The 15,327-nt window shown below is 38.7% G+C and overlaps 1 protein-coding gene across 5 annotated transcripts in view; it reads left to right on the top strand.

The window, feature by feature from the left end:
• The window catches only part of NUP153 (nucleoporin 153), a 43,837-nt gene that overhangs the window by 12,877 nt on the left and 15,633 nt on the right, over window positions 1-15,327 (top strand). For 4 of the 5 annotated variants that reach the window (XM_032115126.1, XM_032115112.1, XM_032115103.1 and 1 more), the window contains exons 2-10: window positions 3,526-3,742; window positions 5,970-6,218; window positions 7,423-7,562; window positions 7,646-7,774; window positions 9,521-9,637; window positions 9,765-9,809; window positions 9,906-9,959; window positions 13,095-13,241; window positions 13,974-14,026. In XM_032115126.1, coding sequence (XP_031971017.1) covers window positions 3,526-3,742; window positions 5,970-6,218; window positions 7,423-7,562; window positions 7,646-7,774; window positions 9,521-9,637; window positions 9,765-9,809; window positions 9,906-9,959; window positions 13,095-13,241; window positions 13,974-14,026 — 1,151 coding nt within the window. The remainder of the gene's footprint in view (window positions 1-3,525; window positions 3,743-5,969; window positions 6,219-7,422; window positions 7,563-7,645; window positions 7,775-9,520; window positions 9,638-9,764; window positions 9,810-9,905; window positions 9,960-13,094; window positions 13,242-13,973; window positions 14,027-15,327) is intronic. The other variant, XM_032115117.1, reaches the window with a different exon arrangement.

Genomic DNA, 15,327 nt, shown 5'->3' with positions numbered 1-15,327 from the left:
TGTAGTTACTGTTGCTATGATGTTTGTATACATAGACTTAGATAGACCTAGCAGGGCTACAGACACTTGAGATGATGCACAGATTTTGAAAAACTGTTTTAAATACCTATTCATAAGCTACTGGGTCTTTCCAGTGGGTTTTCATTTTTCTCAGCTTTCCTGCTGGTATTTTTTGGGATGAGTGCATCTGAGGTGCAAAGATAGCAGTTGGTACTGACAGCAGCTGAAACCTCTGAAATCAGTCAGTTAAGGAGTAAAACATGTTCACTGAATAAAACACTGCAGTCACACAGTTGGGATTGCCCCACTACGTCTTCTGCCCTTTCATGATATTAAGTTTGGTGCCTGTGTGGCCTGTAGAAATGAGAAGTTATGAACATTAAACTGCATGCCAGTGCCACTTCCTCTGCTCCCAACCTGAGACTGGGAACTAGAACAGTTTTTGTGCAGTAGCATGTTCAGAGTAGCTGTAGTGAATGAAGCTCTTCTGGAAGGGACTGGTTCATAATTGTGGCATGAGGAGATCGGGATCTGAGCAGTTTTCTGGAGAATAAGCCTACTAGAGTTGTCTGCTGTGTCTTTTGTATTTAATCTCTGAAGATCTGTTGGCATCGATGAGATGTGCAGTATCCTTGTAAGCCTTCTAGAAGGATTAATGATTCCTGTGTGGGGAGATGGGATGAACAAAATGCAGAGCTGGTGACACAGAAGTAGTAGAGGGAGAGTGCTCTGCTGCTGACAGAGTTGGCTTGTTTGCATGTGCAGAGAGAGGGAAAGGGTGTTCAAATGCATATGCTGAAGTTGAAGAATAAGAAAACTACAAGTTATGGTAAGATTGAAATGTCAGCTTCAAAGACAGCGTAAGGTGTGACATTTCGCTGAAATGTTGTGGCAAGAACAAGGCATGTGCATGTTCAAATGTGTGGTTGGTCAGTGGTACCTTAACTGCTCGACGTGATCAGGAATCCAACCATAGAGCTTTACTGATTGGCTTTCAGCTCTGATGGGCAGGTAAGAGATGATGGAAGGAAATTTTATTTTGTTGTTGTTGTCTGTGTGTATTTGAATAGGCATACCTGGGGTGTGTGGTGTATTTTTAGGGGGAAGGTGTTTGTTTTTCTAGCGGGATCCTTGTGTGATGATGGCTCATTCATAATGCTTGCATAGTTCTTTTATAGTGCCTTTAATATTTCGCAGATGGAAAATGTAGGTGCCTTTACATGTATTTTGCTTTCTCTTTCTTTGTCACTAAGCCAGCATTATTCTGGAGTATAAAACTATGCTCCTTATCTACCACTGTGCCTAAGCCAGATGGAACAGGCCATTAGTACTTGGTACAGTATGGCTGTGCTGAGTTCTAGCTCATGCATTGGTTTGGGAAGTTACCCTGTGCTACCCAGCTTGGAATGCTGATTATGTGGAGAATGGAAAGGCTGCCATTTGCAGGAAAGGGTCAAACCAGTCTGGTGTCAGATATGGATGGTAAAATGTCATCTTGGTTAATGACTAGTCTAGCTACATTCTCCAGTTACTCATTTGGTTTACTAATGATTGGGTGTTTAGTCTTCTGGATGCCTATGACTTCTTCCATATTGAGTCTCAGGCAGCTTTCAGTCCTGGGAGGATTTCCTCAGCAAGAGAAACATACTGGCACCTGTTTTATGGCCAGTAATGTCTTATTCTCTAATGGAGAGACTCTAGCAATAGTGAATGTAGTAATGCCTAGCTTTTTGGAAAGAGCATTGCCTTGAATGCAGTTTGTGTCCTGACCATTTGCTTATTTTGGCAAATTTTTGACTCCTCTGAGTTCCTGATATGCTTTTAGTCATAGCAGCAAAATATTCACTTCCCTAAAGGGGGACAGTGTGTCATAAGTAAAGGTGAAAATGAGGGGCTGGGAACAGACTGCCCTTGCTGGTGCCGGGCACTGAACTGCTTGTGAGCTCTGGTGTTGCACAGTTTTTGTTGTTGGAATGCTGAGGCTTAGTATTTATGTAGAATAGCAGCAACACTAAGCATGGCATATTAGTGTGCATCTTAGTGTGGTGATTGTGATAGATGTGGTTTTTATGCTGTATTCTGTCTGGTTTAAGCTGTCCCTAGCTAGTTATTCTTTGTGCAAGTAAAAGATTAAATTACAGTTCATTATGAAAAATGTCAAATTGTAAATTAAGATGACTTTCTTTCTGTGAAAAGACTTTTGTTTTCTACCTTCCCTTTCTCCTCTTTGCCAGGCCCCCTTCTAACTCCAGATTCAAGGGTGTCCTGTAAGTTGGTGTTTGTGTTACTGTGTATGAAAGATGTGAATGACAGATACGGGCTTTTTCTTTCATATGTGCTGATTTTTTTAAGAAAGTTGAATACAACAGGGTTCTTGTTTCAGAGTTGTTTACTAGACTAACTACTACATGTTCAAAGAATATTCTCAATTTTCTACACATGAATAATAATTTTTATAAAATTTTGTTGCCTAAACCCAGAAAAATACCAAAGTACCTTGATGCATGTGTTAGGAACTGGCAATGAAGTTCAAAAAAATCTTTTTAAACTCTTGTTGCTTTTCAGTTTCCAAAGCATTGAAATTGTGGAGGTAGCTTTGCTGCTTGCTTCCAGCTTGCAGGGGTTAGCAGCTGGTTCTGTGGCTGCAGCCAGTGTAAGAGGGGCAGCTCCATGTTGCAAGCAGTCTGCTGTGCAGGGTTGAGATTGACAGGAAGGCATGTTGAAATTTTGAGGATGTGATGGGGAGCAAGTGACTGCCTGAAACAAAATGTTAAATAAATATTTCTTACCAGAATGTAAGCATTACAAATAATTGGTAAATGTCAAAATGGAAATGCCTGGTATATATTCAGTAACTGCTGAATATTAAGGTTTGGAAATACAAAACTTTAACATACCACGAAATGAAATTTGATCAAACTGAATATATTTAACAGTCCTTTAGTGAGGAGTCTGTTGTTCAACTCCAGCTGTTTCTTCTGAGATCCTTTCAGGATACCCTCACTGTTCAGAGCATAGTAGTGGGGTTTTTGATACACATTGTTCCTTCAGTTCAGCATTAGGAAAAGAAATATTTAAGTTCACTGATTTTAGTAGCTATTACTGCTCATCACTATTGCTGTAGATAATTGCTGAGTTTCTGGGTTTGATGGTTTTTCAAGTGAAGGTGTTAAAAGGAAAAGTCCTGAAAAAACAGTATGTACATCAGGAGTTATTTAGAAATTGAATTTCTTGATGAGCTTGTGACTTGACAAGCCTTTGGTGAACTTCAGCTGTAGTTTCAGAATCTGGAAGTTTTGCCAAGGTCACTGGGAAGTGCAGAAACTGATGGGTTAGTAGTAAATCAGTGTTAGGTGCGCACTTTTGTCATTCATGTTCCAGAAGTATGGGTATTCTTTGTCAAGGATCCACCACCTTTTAATCTTACTCATCTGAATATTGCTGTCTAATGTCTGTCTTCGAGGTCTGTGCAAAGTTGCATCCCAGAATATGCTGCTGACTGTGTTCCTGTATTTTTCTTTCAAGCTGGGGCTCATTAGCAGAGTGACCGAATCAGTGAAAAACATCGTGCCGGGATGGTTGCAGAAGTATTTCAATAAAAGGGAAGATAAATGTGTAGATACGAATGAATCGGCAAACGAGGAAGAGAATCCAGTAAATTATCACCATGATTATGCAAATGAAGATGCCTTGGTAATTGATGGGAGAATCACGCCTGAATCAGCAAGAATTAATTTAGAAGGTATGTGAAATATCATTTAGTATTCTGACCATCTGTATTTATTCACAGATTTCTAGTTTTGAATCTTCATTTCCAGGGGAGGCTAGAAGGAGCATTTGGACAGAAAGAAAGCAAACAACAAAAAACCCCACAACACCCAAACCAAAACGACCAACCAACCAAAAACCCCAACCAAAAATAGCCTCACACAAAGCAAAATCAAAGTAAAAAACCTCAGCAACTCAGTTTTTAGAACTGGCTCAGCTTCAAAGTTTAAACATAATTTCAAAATATACTGGAAGTTGACTTACAGGCCTTGGAAGTCATGAGTTAACTTCAGGTAGTCAACTAGCCAAGTGCAAAATATTGCTAACATTCATTTGTGAATGTGTTGGGTTATGTTTTCTTTTTAAAAGATCTGGAATGAAAGTTTATCTAATTGCCTGAGGTAGTAGAAACATTAATTTGTTTTGTTGTCCTCAAAAGACCAGATGCTAGAATGCCAGAGGAAAATTCCCTCATGTATCCTGATTATTTTTCTTTTCTTCTCCTTTGGGCTTCTTCAATCAATTTATTACATTTCCTTGTTAGTTTAGTGGAGATCTGGGGAACTTTGTTTATGATGTTATTCTTTTTGAAATATTTTGTAACATTAAGGTGTGGCATTGCTTGGGGTCTTTGAAAACCATTTGGATCCTTGGCAAAGAAATTTATAACCCTTTTACCATATTAAAATTAATCTGTGGTTTATATCTATGCTTCTCACTGTTTCTGTAGTACTTTGTGAATTTGTATATGCTCTCATTTGAGTTTCTCTTAAATTAGCAGTTTTGGGAACTCAGTTTTTAATTAGGTGAGAAATTTTGTCTGAACACGTACATAACCATCTGTGTGGACAGTCAGTTCCTTCTGTTGTTGGCAGAATGAAAAATAATGAGGAAATACCTTTGTCACCAATGTCATCTAATTGTAAATAAAGAGCTTTACTGCTCTCTGTGTAGCTGTAGCTTGAGAATAAGTTTGTATAAAGGAATAGAGAAGGTTTTCATGAATGAGTAATCTGTGTTGGCTTTCCTAAAGAATTGTGTGAAAGGACCTTTCAGTGAGAACAGCTGCACGGCAAACTTTCTAGCTCCAAGAAATCAGGAGCAAATGGGACACCCTAGAACGTCAGTAGCTTGTGTTGCAGTTCGTGGATATTGTAGTCTAATCTTTCTAGCTGTAGTTAATAATAGTATTTTTTATTATTACTGGTATTTTTATTTTAGAAAGCCGGTTTCTTTGGCTCTGAGGCACCAATTTGCTAGAGCCTGTATTCTTTGCTTGGCCAGCCTTTGGTCTCATAATGCTTTCTTTCATCTCGAACAAGACAGTCCTAAAATCTACCAGTGCTTTGGAGAATTAATTGCTAGTACTGCTGTGCTTATGAAGATTGAAGTGGCTAGTTTAAGCTTCAGTGCAAATGTCAGGATGGTAGTGTCTCAAAGTTAAGTTCACACCCAGAAATCCCGGGAGGGACTGTAGACATACGGATATCAGGCAAGATGGCCATTAATAGCTGTTCCGTTCATGTGGCGAGTTGGAGCTGTGAGGCCACCATTTGCAGGACACTGGCAATGTTTACAGACCCTTTTCATGAGGAAAAAATGCCCATCTTACAACTGAGGCCATGTTGCTTACTTGTCCTTTGTGCCAAAATCTCAAAAACTAATAGATAGGAGGTAATTTGCCTGTAGCATGACCTGATATGATAGAATTTGGAAGGGAGGATGATGACACCAGAACAAATAAACCCCCCCAGAATCTCTGCAAATACACGTTTTCATGCTACATAATCATACTAACATCGTCTTTTTTACAAGATGATAAAAACTGCAGAGTTGTCTGTAACTTGTCAGGTAACCTCAAATTTTGGAAAGCTTATTGCAAGCATTATCTGGAGGAGAAGGAATTTATAGATGTTTGATTTAGTGAAAGACACAGTTTAAGCGCTTGAGCACAGGGTCAGAATTTGGTATTGTAAAATCCCATCAACTACTTCTTAATGTGACATCAATGCTTAGTATTGCAAGCAGTGTTGCTGTTGTAATCAGACAGATGAAACCCTATCTGGGTGAGGAAGTTAAATTCAGCTTCTCTATTTTTGTGCTTAGAACTTGGCAATAAGCGTGGCTGTTGATAGAAAACAGGTTTTGGCTTCTGTGAGCTTGTCTACAGGGAAGCTGATTGTTTCGCTGTTTTTGTTTAGAACCATCCACAAGCAGGTCTGCACTGAACTTCTCAGATGTGTTAACAAGGCCCTCTCTTCACCGGAGCCATTTGAACTGCACTGTGTTGGATTCCACAGTCCCACACTGTCAGCCCTCCACATCATCTTCACTTGGCATCGGCAGTCCTGGGCTGTCCCTCGTAAAGGAAATAAAAGATTCTACCTCTCAGCATGATGACGATAACATCTCAACAACCAGTGGCTTCTCCTCTAGAGCATCTGATAAAGGTAACTTGTTCTCTAATTGATTTGCTTGATAACATGAAGTACTTTGTATTCTTCAATATTCCACATTGCTTTAGTAAGTAAATAGGCAGGAGAATTCTTAGTAGGAGAATGTGAGCTCTGGATGTTAGAATTCAATTTAATTTTTAGTATTTTAGAAGTATGTAATCCTGTCACCTTTTAAATATAACCATGCTTGGAATGCATTTTTGAGTCCCTGATATTCTAAAGAGTCAGTGCTGATAAATACAATTTTAGCTCGATTATCTGTAAATCTTGAATGGGATAATAGGAGATGAAGATGACTTGCTGTAGCTTGATAGCTAGGTTGATTGCCTAGAAGGAGGAGTGACTCAGAATATCTCGCTCACAGCTGGTTAAATGTGGATAAATACGGTTGACAAATCAAACCACAAGATAGTCTCATATTTTTTTTTTACCAGGAGTCAATGAAGCAACTATTTTGATTGAACAAGTTTGGGCTGCTTCTTTTTTGCTGTTCTTGGTAGAGGTCAATACTTACTTTGTTTTTTGTCTCACCAAGAAAGAGCAAACAGCAAGTTTGCAGATTTTTCTAGGCCCCCATATGAATGGTGATGGAGGCATGTTCAGCCAGTTCTCTGGAGACCACAGGCTGACAGTTCAGCGTAGGTGTTGCCAGGGTATATCAATATAACCTGAGTTTGCTAGAACTTTCTGGTGTGTCTCCATAAAACATATGGAAAATAGGTGGTTAACTCTGTAAATTCAGCTTTTGGGTAATTTTTCAAGTTTATGACCTGGTCAGTTTTGTCCTATGCTGGTTTCCAACCCTCTACCGTCATAGGAAAAACTTTGTATCATTAGAGATGCACCAGTGTTTATGCAGTTCCTTTATTTTACCATGAAAGAAGAAAAAAAAAAATTGTGTTGTATTGGAAATGTGCTATTAGCTTGTGAATACTTCTGAAAGATGACTGAAAGGTCATGTATTCGCAGTTCTGTGAACAGATTTTAGGTTCAGAGTTGGTACTTGGGTTTCATACCATATGTGAAATTAATCTGTTTGAAGAGCTCTGAAGGTTAGACTGTCAGAGAAATGAGTGTTAAAGGACTTTTCCATTCTGTAAGACGTTTTGGTAGAGAACTCTGGAGTTTGTGTGATGTTTAACACTATATTTCTCTATGTGCACAAGGCATTTACATACAGCATTTGTCCTTTTGGCAGATATCACAGTTTCAAAAAATACTTCAGCACCACTGCTCTGGTCCCCAGAGGCTGAAAGATCTCATTCCGTCTCACAGCATCCTGCATCTAGCTCTAAAAAACCTGCATTCAATTTATCTGCTTTTGGATCTCCCTCTCCTGTAAGTACTGCACAGTATTAATTTTAGTCAAGTTGAATGTGTAGCCATTTTACTAACCACTTAACCATAATACGTTTCTGTAGTCACTTGGAAACACTTCTGTCTTTAAGACAAGACAGCTTGGGGATTCTCCGTTTTACCCTGGAAAGACTTCTTATGGTGGTGCAGCTGCAGCAGCAAGGCAGACAAAAGTGCAGATTTCTGCTTACCAGGTATGAGAATAGTAGTGCAGCGTTGGGGAGAACATAATGGAAATACAGAAGGGGGAGCTTGGCCAAAAAAGCTGTGAGCGGGGAACTTAACTTGAAAAATGTGGCAACAGTTCCTATCTTGCCCACTCAGCTTACAATTTTTGTTTAAGTTCTTGTGTAACCCTTCATGTAGAAATGCTTATCATAAAGCACGAGAATGACAGTAGCATCTTAGTTTCTTGTAGTAGGGGTTTCCTGTGTTATGTCTTCCAAAAATTTCCATTTTCTGCCATGGTCTGCCTCTGACTGTATTATAGTAAAATAACATGTAAATAATTCCAATGACGGCATAACTTTGAAAACTGTGTTAATAGCAGCAAAAGTTACTTGCCTGATACTTGCTTGTAGATCTTACACGAGTGTGCCTCCACTCAAACTATGAATATATTGTGCATTTTTTAATACAGTAGTATACAGAAGGCAACTTTGCTTCTCCTTTGCACTTCTGTTACTGAGTGGGAGGCAGGCGGTCCTATATGCTATATCAAGATAAACAATAAGGTGCCCTCTATTTTACTGTCATTCACATAGCTCTTGAGAAGAGGTGCTTGTTCCTAAGTGTTCTTTGTGGTTTAAATGAACCAGCAAATTAAAAATCCTGATTACTCTCAGTAGCTAGAGTTGAATCTAAAAGCAAGTCAGTAAAATCTGATTTGGTTCTAATTTATTTAAATTAAAATGCCCTTTATTAAAAAAAGTCAAAAGGAACTTTAAGGAACTGAAAATAAGTTTGCTGGACCTATTTTGGCAGTCTGTTTCTGCTCTGGAACAAGGGAATTTACAATTTCCTGATTCAGGGAAACCTTGAAACTTGTGGGTTTTCCTGACTTAGTGTTTGAGTCAAACTTCAGAATATTTAAAACTTCTGTAAGCTAGAAGTCCTCTTTGGTCAGCTATTTTTATTTTTTTACAAAAATTGTGGATTATGTTGAAAAGAGAAAGCAAATACTAGGCTTTTAAAGGAGAGACAAGCTTGTTTGTTAATGTGTACAGCGAGTCTCACTTGCATGTTCTATGTGTTGTGTGATCTGCTTCCTGTCTTCACTTAGCCATGTGGGAAGCACGGTGTGGTTACATGGGAGGTTTAACATAGTTTTTTATAAAAAAAGGTCATGCTGAAGTTTTTTTTAATTATGTTAAGTCGTGGTACAACATTTACTTTTCCAGTGTATTATGTTCAGATCTGGTGCAGTTCAAATCAGATCTGTATCTTTCTAAACAGAGTAAGAAGACCTACAGTCAGCTGTAATCTTGGGGGAAGGGAGGAAATAATAGAAGTAGAACTAGAAATTCCTGATGATGATTGTATACTCTGGTTTTAAGATGTCATGCTTACACCATTATGAAACTTCAAGATCTGTTTTGCTACTGAAAGTACTTTACACAAGTCTTTGCTTCAGTTCTGTTTTCCTAATCACTGCTTCGGAGACCCTACAAACCTAACATCATCCATTTTTTGACCTTCTACATTTAAGGATTTCTTTTGTTACTTTATCCCATGTTCAAGATATGCAGGGCCCCACTTAAACTTCTGTGAAGTCAGTGGAGTATATCTTTCTTCTTCATGGCTTGAATGTTCAGTGAGTGCGTTTTTCTCTGTCATTACGAGAGTATTGGCTGTATCATCAGTGTAGCCCTAGGGCATAAAATATACACGTGTGAAACTCATAATCCAGCATCATAACATTGGCAATGCTAATTTTTCAGCCACCGATAAAAAGACAGATGAAAGCTAAACAAGCAAATGTGCAATCCTATGGTGTGACAAGTTCCACAGCGCGGCGCATCTTGCAGACATTGGAGAAGATGTCAAGCCCTTTGGCGGTAAATGGCGCTCCTTTTAACGTTTTATTCCATGTGTTTGAAAAACACAGTAAATGTGCCAGTATAGGATGAAGATGTTACTTAATGTTATGTCCGGTTTAATTTATTGCACCTGTTTTTTCAACAGGATGCTAAAAGGATTCCATCTTCTGTTTCTAGTCCACTGTCTTCTGTAAGTTGATCACAAACCCCCTGTGTTTTTGTTGGATAGAACCCTCTCATAGGAGAAAAACCATCCTCTAATATTTCGGCCTTTTCCCCCTGTTAGCCTGTGGACAGGAGTGTGCTGAATGTGACTAGCTTCCAATCCAGACAAAACCAGGTAAGAACCAGTAACATGTTAAGCTGTGATAGGTAACTTTCTCTGCTTTACAGCTCTTAAATGTCACAAACCTCAATGACAGCAGGCACATGAATTCAAGTCAATATTAGCCTTATGTGAGTTATAGCTGCCTTGGCTGCGTGGAAATCGCTAAAAATGTCTTTTCTATCCACACTAGATGAAGGACTGTGAAGATTACTCAGGTGGAGAATTATATTATCTTTTTGTGGTGGTGTGTTGATGTCAAGAACAACTTCTCTAGAACACACAGAGTGGTTTTATCTTGTCCTGCAACCTGGGGTTAAGTTGCATGATAACATTCTTGTTTCAGAAAGCTTTTTCTTGCAGAAATAACCAGAAATAGAAAAATATTGATTGAGTGATTGTTCAGATCTTGTGCAGATTTCCATGTTTATTTTAAGCAAAAAGTAAATACTTACATTTTTTTTACTACTCAAAGCAAGGAGAAAATTGGAAAACGATTAAATTTTGTTACTTCTGTAAATTTATGCTCCTAAATTCCTGTTTGGAGGTAGCACTGAATTGTTGCTGTGGTAAATTATTATTTCCTTGTTTTTGTTTAAACAACGTTGGAATATTACATTTATTAAGTTGTGAAACCACAAGAGGTCACATTTAGCTCAGGCAACCAAAGGAACAGAAGTGGTTTTTTTTCCATGCAAACTGCTGTTGTAATGAGGAAGTGGACAGAATGTCTCAAGAAGTTTCTATGCTAATCACTTGGAGCATAATTAATTCTGCAGTTACGTAGGAGTTTATAGGCATCTCAGATTTCCTGTACTGCCTTCGGCCATATGATAAATTACAAGACTGTTGAAAAGTAGAGCATGTAAGTTCTTTACCACCTCTTAAGCATTATCCCAGTAATTGAAAACAAAGCTGATACGGATTCTCAGTTAAAATGCAGAACCACACCTGTGATGAAGCATTAAAAAAGATCTACCAGATTTGCAGCATAGACCCTGACATCAGTCAGAAAGTGAGTGTTGCACACAGCTGTCACTGGGTAAAAATAGAGAAATTGTCTACTCATAATGCTAGAATTCATAAGATTTGGCCGGGAGAAAGGGTAGCCCTTGATGAAAAGGGAGGAGGGAATTGTATGTGGCCAGAAGAGGGTTGTGTGTTTTCCTGTTAAAGCAGACAAATGATTGATAGGACACTTGAATACTCAGGCAAAACTTTTACAGGTCTTTTTTTTTTGTGGTATTTTTCTTATTTTGAGGATTGTATTAGTGTACAGTTAGTGTACTGAACATGTTACTGGGTTATTTTTTTCCTTGTTGTACATACCTGTTTCACTAGTTTGATATCCTTTTACAATAATGTCATCTGCCTGGCACGTGAAAATAAGGTGGCAGATGTAGTTTTCTGGATTTTTGTGAGGCTTTTGATACTGTCCCTCACAGTATCCTTCTGGACAAGTTGTCCATCTCTGGGATGAGTGGGTACACACTGAAGAACTGGCTGAACAGCAGGATGCAAAGGGTTATGGTGAATGAGGCTACATCTGGCTGGTGACCGGTCACCAGTGGTGTTCCTCAGGATCAGTTCCAGGGCCAGCGCTGTTCAGTGTATCTGTCAGTGATCTGGGGCCACGAATTGAATGCCCCATTAGCAGGTTTGCTGATGATACGAAACAGGGAGGTGCTGTTGACTCTCTTGAGGGACAAGAGTTCTTGCAGAGGGATCTAGATAGATTGAAGCATTGGATAGTCATCAATGGGATGAATTTTAACAAATCCAAATGCCAGATCTTCATCGTTGAGACAGTGGGACTGAGTGCACCGTCAGCAAGTTTGCAGGCGACACCAGAATGAGTGGCGCAGTTAAACACATCTGAGGGATGCCATCCAGAAGGAGCAGGACAAGCTCTAGAAGAAGGGGGCCCATGTGAACGTCATGCAGTTCTGCACCTGTGTTGGGGCACAACCGTCTGTTGATACCAATTTAAATAATAGATAATCCTAAGTCTCATTCTTCTTATCATCAAGGCTACAGATTATTGCTGTCTCCACCCGGCTCTGTGGCTCACATGTGTGCATGCACAAACGCACGGCTGGCTTCAGTATAAAATCGGTGACAAAGAGATGGGAAGGGTCTTTGCGTGTATTCCAACAGGAGCATTTATTGCTTCTACACTGTTGAAGGTTACAAAGGGAAAGGCGGGAGAACAATGGCAAACCGGGATTTTATCCGGGGGTAGGGAAAAGGCAGGACTAGGGAACGGGGACCAATGGGGAAGCTCTGGGGGAGTGACAAGGGGTAGAGGCTGACAGCCAACCGGGGAATTCAAACTGGGATAGATTAACATAACAGAGCAATGCTTCCTGGGAGAAGCCTTTTTGGTCACCCCTAATATAAAGTGGTTCTTGTGGTACTAGGGACTTACTGAAAACTCTTGTCTTGTAACATAGGTTCACTGGCCACCACAACAGATGATCTCATGTATCATGGGGCCTTTTGGGGTCTTCCTTCTCTATTCAGTTAAGCCAGTTTTATAGAATGTACGCTGCTTTCTGCTTAAAAACTAGCCCTTGTCTGTAAAAAAGCTTTGACAAGAAAAGTCAGACCAGTACTTTTAAGAGCATCAAATGCAAATCTAAAACATTGGAACATATATTAATGAGACTAATTTAAAATTATTTTACAATTTATTTAAGTGTAACTTCAAAGGAAGAAAATGTAGGAAAACAAGAAACCCAGAACCTGGTTTAACACTGCTTAACATTTTCAATATTAAATTAATGGATTAAGCCAGTAAAAAAAAAAAAATCACAATGAGGGCAGAGGAGAGAAAAGGATGGGAGCATATTATTGTAACATGAGTTACTTTGCTTGTAGCAATATAGTTTATTTTGTCTGTGAGGTAACTGCCAAATTGTGACACAGGATTCAGTCAGGCTTTGACTGTTCCTGTAGCTTTTTGGATTTTATAACTGATTTTTCTGGTGATTTCCTTCTGCAAGCTAAATGTTTTCAACACTTCCACATCGTTTTCACTGGTGCTGAGACTGGTGGGAGGTTTATAGTTCTGTAACTTTTATCATTGGTAAATGCTGTGGTAATTTGGGTGGGTGCGAGGATAAATTGATTGCTGCTTCCCTTTCAAAGATGGATTCTCAACATCCACCTGTCCAGAAACTTGTGACACCAAAGCCAATCTCCCTGACAGGGAGTCAAATCACATATTTTAAACCATCTCTGAAATCAGCTACTAGTTCCAGAAAAATTCACCAAAGGGCAGATACAGACCATCAAGTAAGTAAACTTTCATGTCCTAATTTGCCTGCTTTTTGCAAGCTTGGAATGTGTCTAACCAATCTACGAAGGTATTGTTTCTTGCAAGCGCGCCAGTAGTATACTTGGGGTAAGCATTTAGAGAGTGGGAACCATTGTGAAAGAGATACTTAGAGATTTTATGGATATAGTTGTATCTTTGGCACACTAAGTGGCTGGTGCTTATTTTCAGAACGTGGTGGTGTACTTTTGGGCCAGGGTTTTCGCAGTGAATGAATATTAAAATACAGAAACACAAATTTCCTTTGCATATGCTGCTGTACAGAAAGCTGATGGAACATGCTGGTGTTGTGTATATAATGTTTCAAGTCAACTGCTGGCTCCAAGTGAGATTTCTAACAATTACCAATTCAGATCACTTTTTTAATTACCTATTCTGATCACTTCAGTGTAGATGGAGTCCCTGATAAACTTCCCTTGAAACAACACTGGTATCTCTTTCAGAAAAAAATCACCCATGGTTCCAGTATTATTCTGAATGTAAAAATGACTAGGTATTAAATAAATGGGCTGGAGATTAAGTGGATAGTCAGAGTAGTTAGGGAACAAGCTTAAGCAGATGAGGTGTATTTAGTGGTATAAATTAAAAAAAAACGAAAACAGCACAAAGTGTGTGTTTGGTTGTCTTCTCTTTGTCTTTTGTTTATAAATATGTTCAGATAAATCTTGAAATAAATAAAATTCATTTTGCAGGACATGATAGAGGAGAGTTTTCCTGCAGAACAGCCTGTAAAATCATCTGAAAGGTATGACAAGTCTATTAATTTAAAACACTTGAAAGAAGAAAGCCCTCTTCTTTCTCAGTACAGTCTGCATGCTTGCCTTCTTTTGGAAGGGAGTAACAGTTCTCAGTAAAAGGGAATAGAAAAAGTGAAAAAATTGTATTAAGGGAGAGTTTAACTATTTGTCCATCTTAACCTTCATTAGGGGAGTAGCTGTTAGTTTCAGGTAATTAAATAATTGCTTGGGGTCTGAAGGCTTTGTTGTACAGGAATTCCTTTCTGAAAAATTCTTTATAATGTGAAATGTCTTACAGTTCAGAAGTATATTCAATTTGTAGTTGGTTTTTTTTTATTTAAGCAAAAAGCTGGAGGAAGATTGTTTTCTAATGCTCCTTACATGACAAAGGCACTTGTCTGCTCTGTGAGTTTGCATGAAAAACAGAAACCCTTCATAGTCATCTGAAGACAAATGCCAACTTGTCTCTGAAACAAAAAAATTCCAGGAGAGTTAATAATTGTATTTCTTCTTGAGGAGATTGTGTTGCATTATGCTGCTTGCTTGGCATAGAATGACTTCAGATAATATTGATGGCTCTCCCTTCTGGGGGATTAATCTTTTGGGTAATGCTCGAATTAAGACACTGTATGCTCAGAAAATATCTTTTTTTTTTGAGGATTCGAACCTTTCAAAGAACAGTAGTAGGGAATCTGCTAATGTGTTGGCTCTGTGTTCCTCTTCCAAACAATTCTTATATTGCCTTGGGCATTCTTTGGCTTGCAAAAAACCCCAAAGCCAACCCTTTATTTTACCATATAATAGTTTGACTTTACAGGAACCCTCTTTGGTTTTGGCAGAGGTGCAAAGAGATGTTAGGTTTTAATTGTGGGTTTTCAAACTGTTCTAAGTTTTCTTTGGTACAAATTCTTTCTCCCATGTAAAGGGAGATCCAGGAAACTGATACTGCTTTTCATGTGTTTCACAAGTTTTATTGCTGTGCTTCTACTTTGGACATTAGAGTAGACGGTCCTTGTATTTTAACTCTTTTGTAAAGCCAGTGTCTGTGTATTGTCATATTATGGAGTAGGAATACAAAACTGTAAAGGGCCAGGTCTCTTCATGCAGCTAACCTGCAGTACTTTGGTACATCTCTGTTCAGCCTAACAAAAGCTGTTTAGTTTTTAAACCAGTGTCAGAATTGTAGATTGGGCTGACTTGCTTAAAGACAGAACTGTCTTTGCCCTTAGAAGCTGACAGGTGTTAACAGAAAAGAGGAATATGGGCTATCATAGACATAATATAATTGTCTGAATAAAGATTTGTTTTG

This window comes from Corvus moneduloides, chromosome 1, assembly GCF_009650955.1.
Source record: "Corvus moneduloides isolate bCorMon1 chromosome 1, bCorMon1.pri, whole genome shotgun sequence".
Taxonomy (NCBI): domain Eukaryota; kingdom Metazoa; phylum Chordata; class Aves; order Passeriformes; family Corvidae; genus Corvus; species Corvus moneduloides.
The sequence above is the reverse complement of the archived record's forward strand: the minus strand, read 5'-3'. Positions and strand labels throughout refer to the sequence as shown.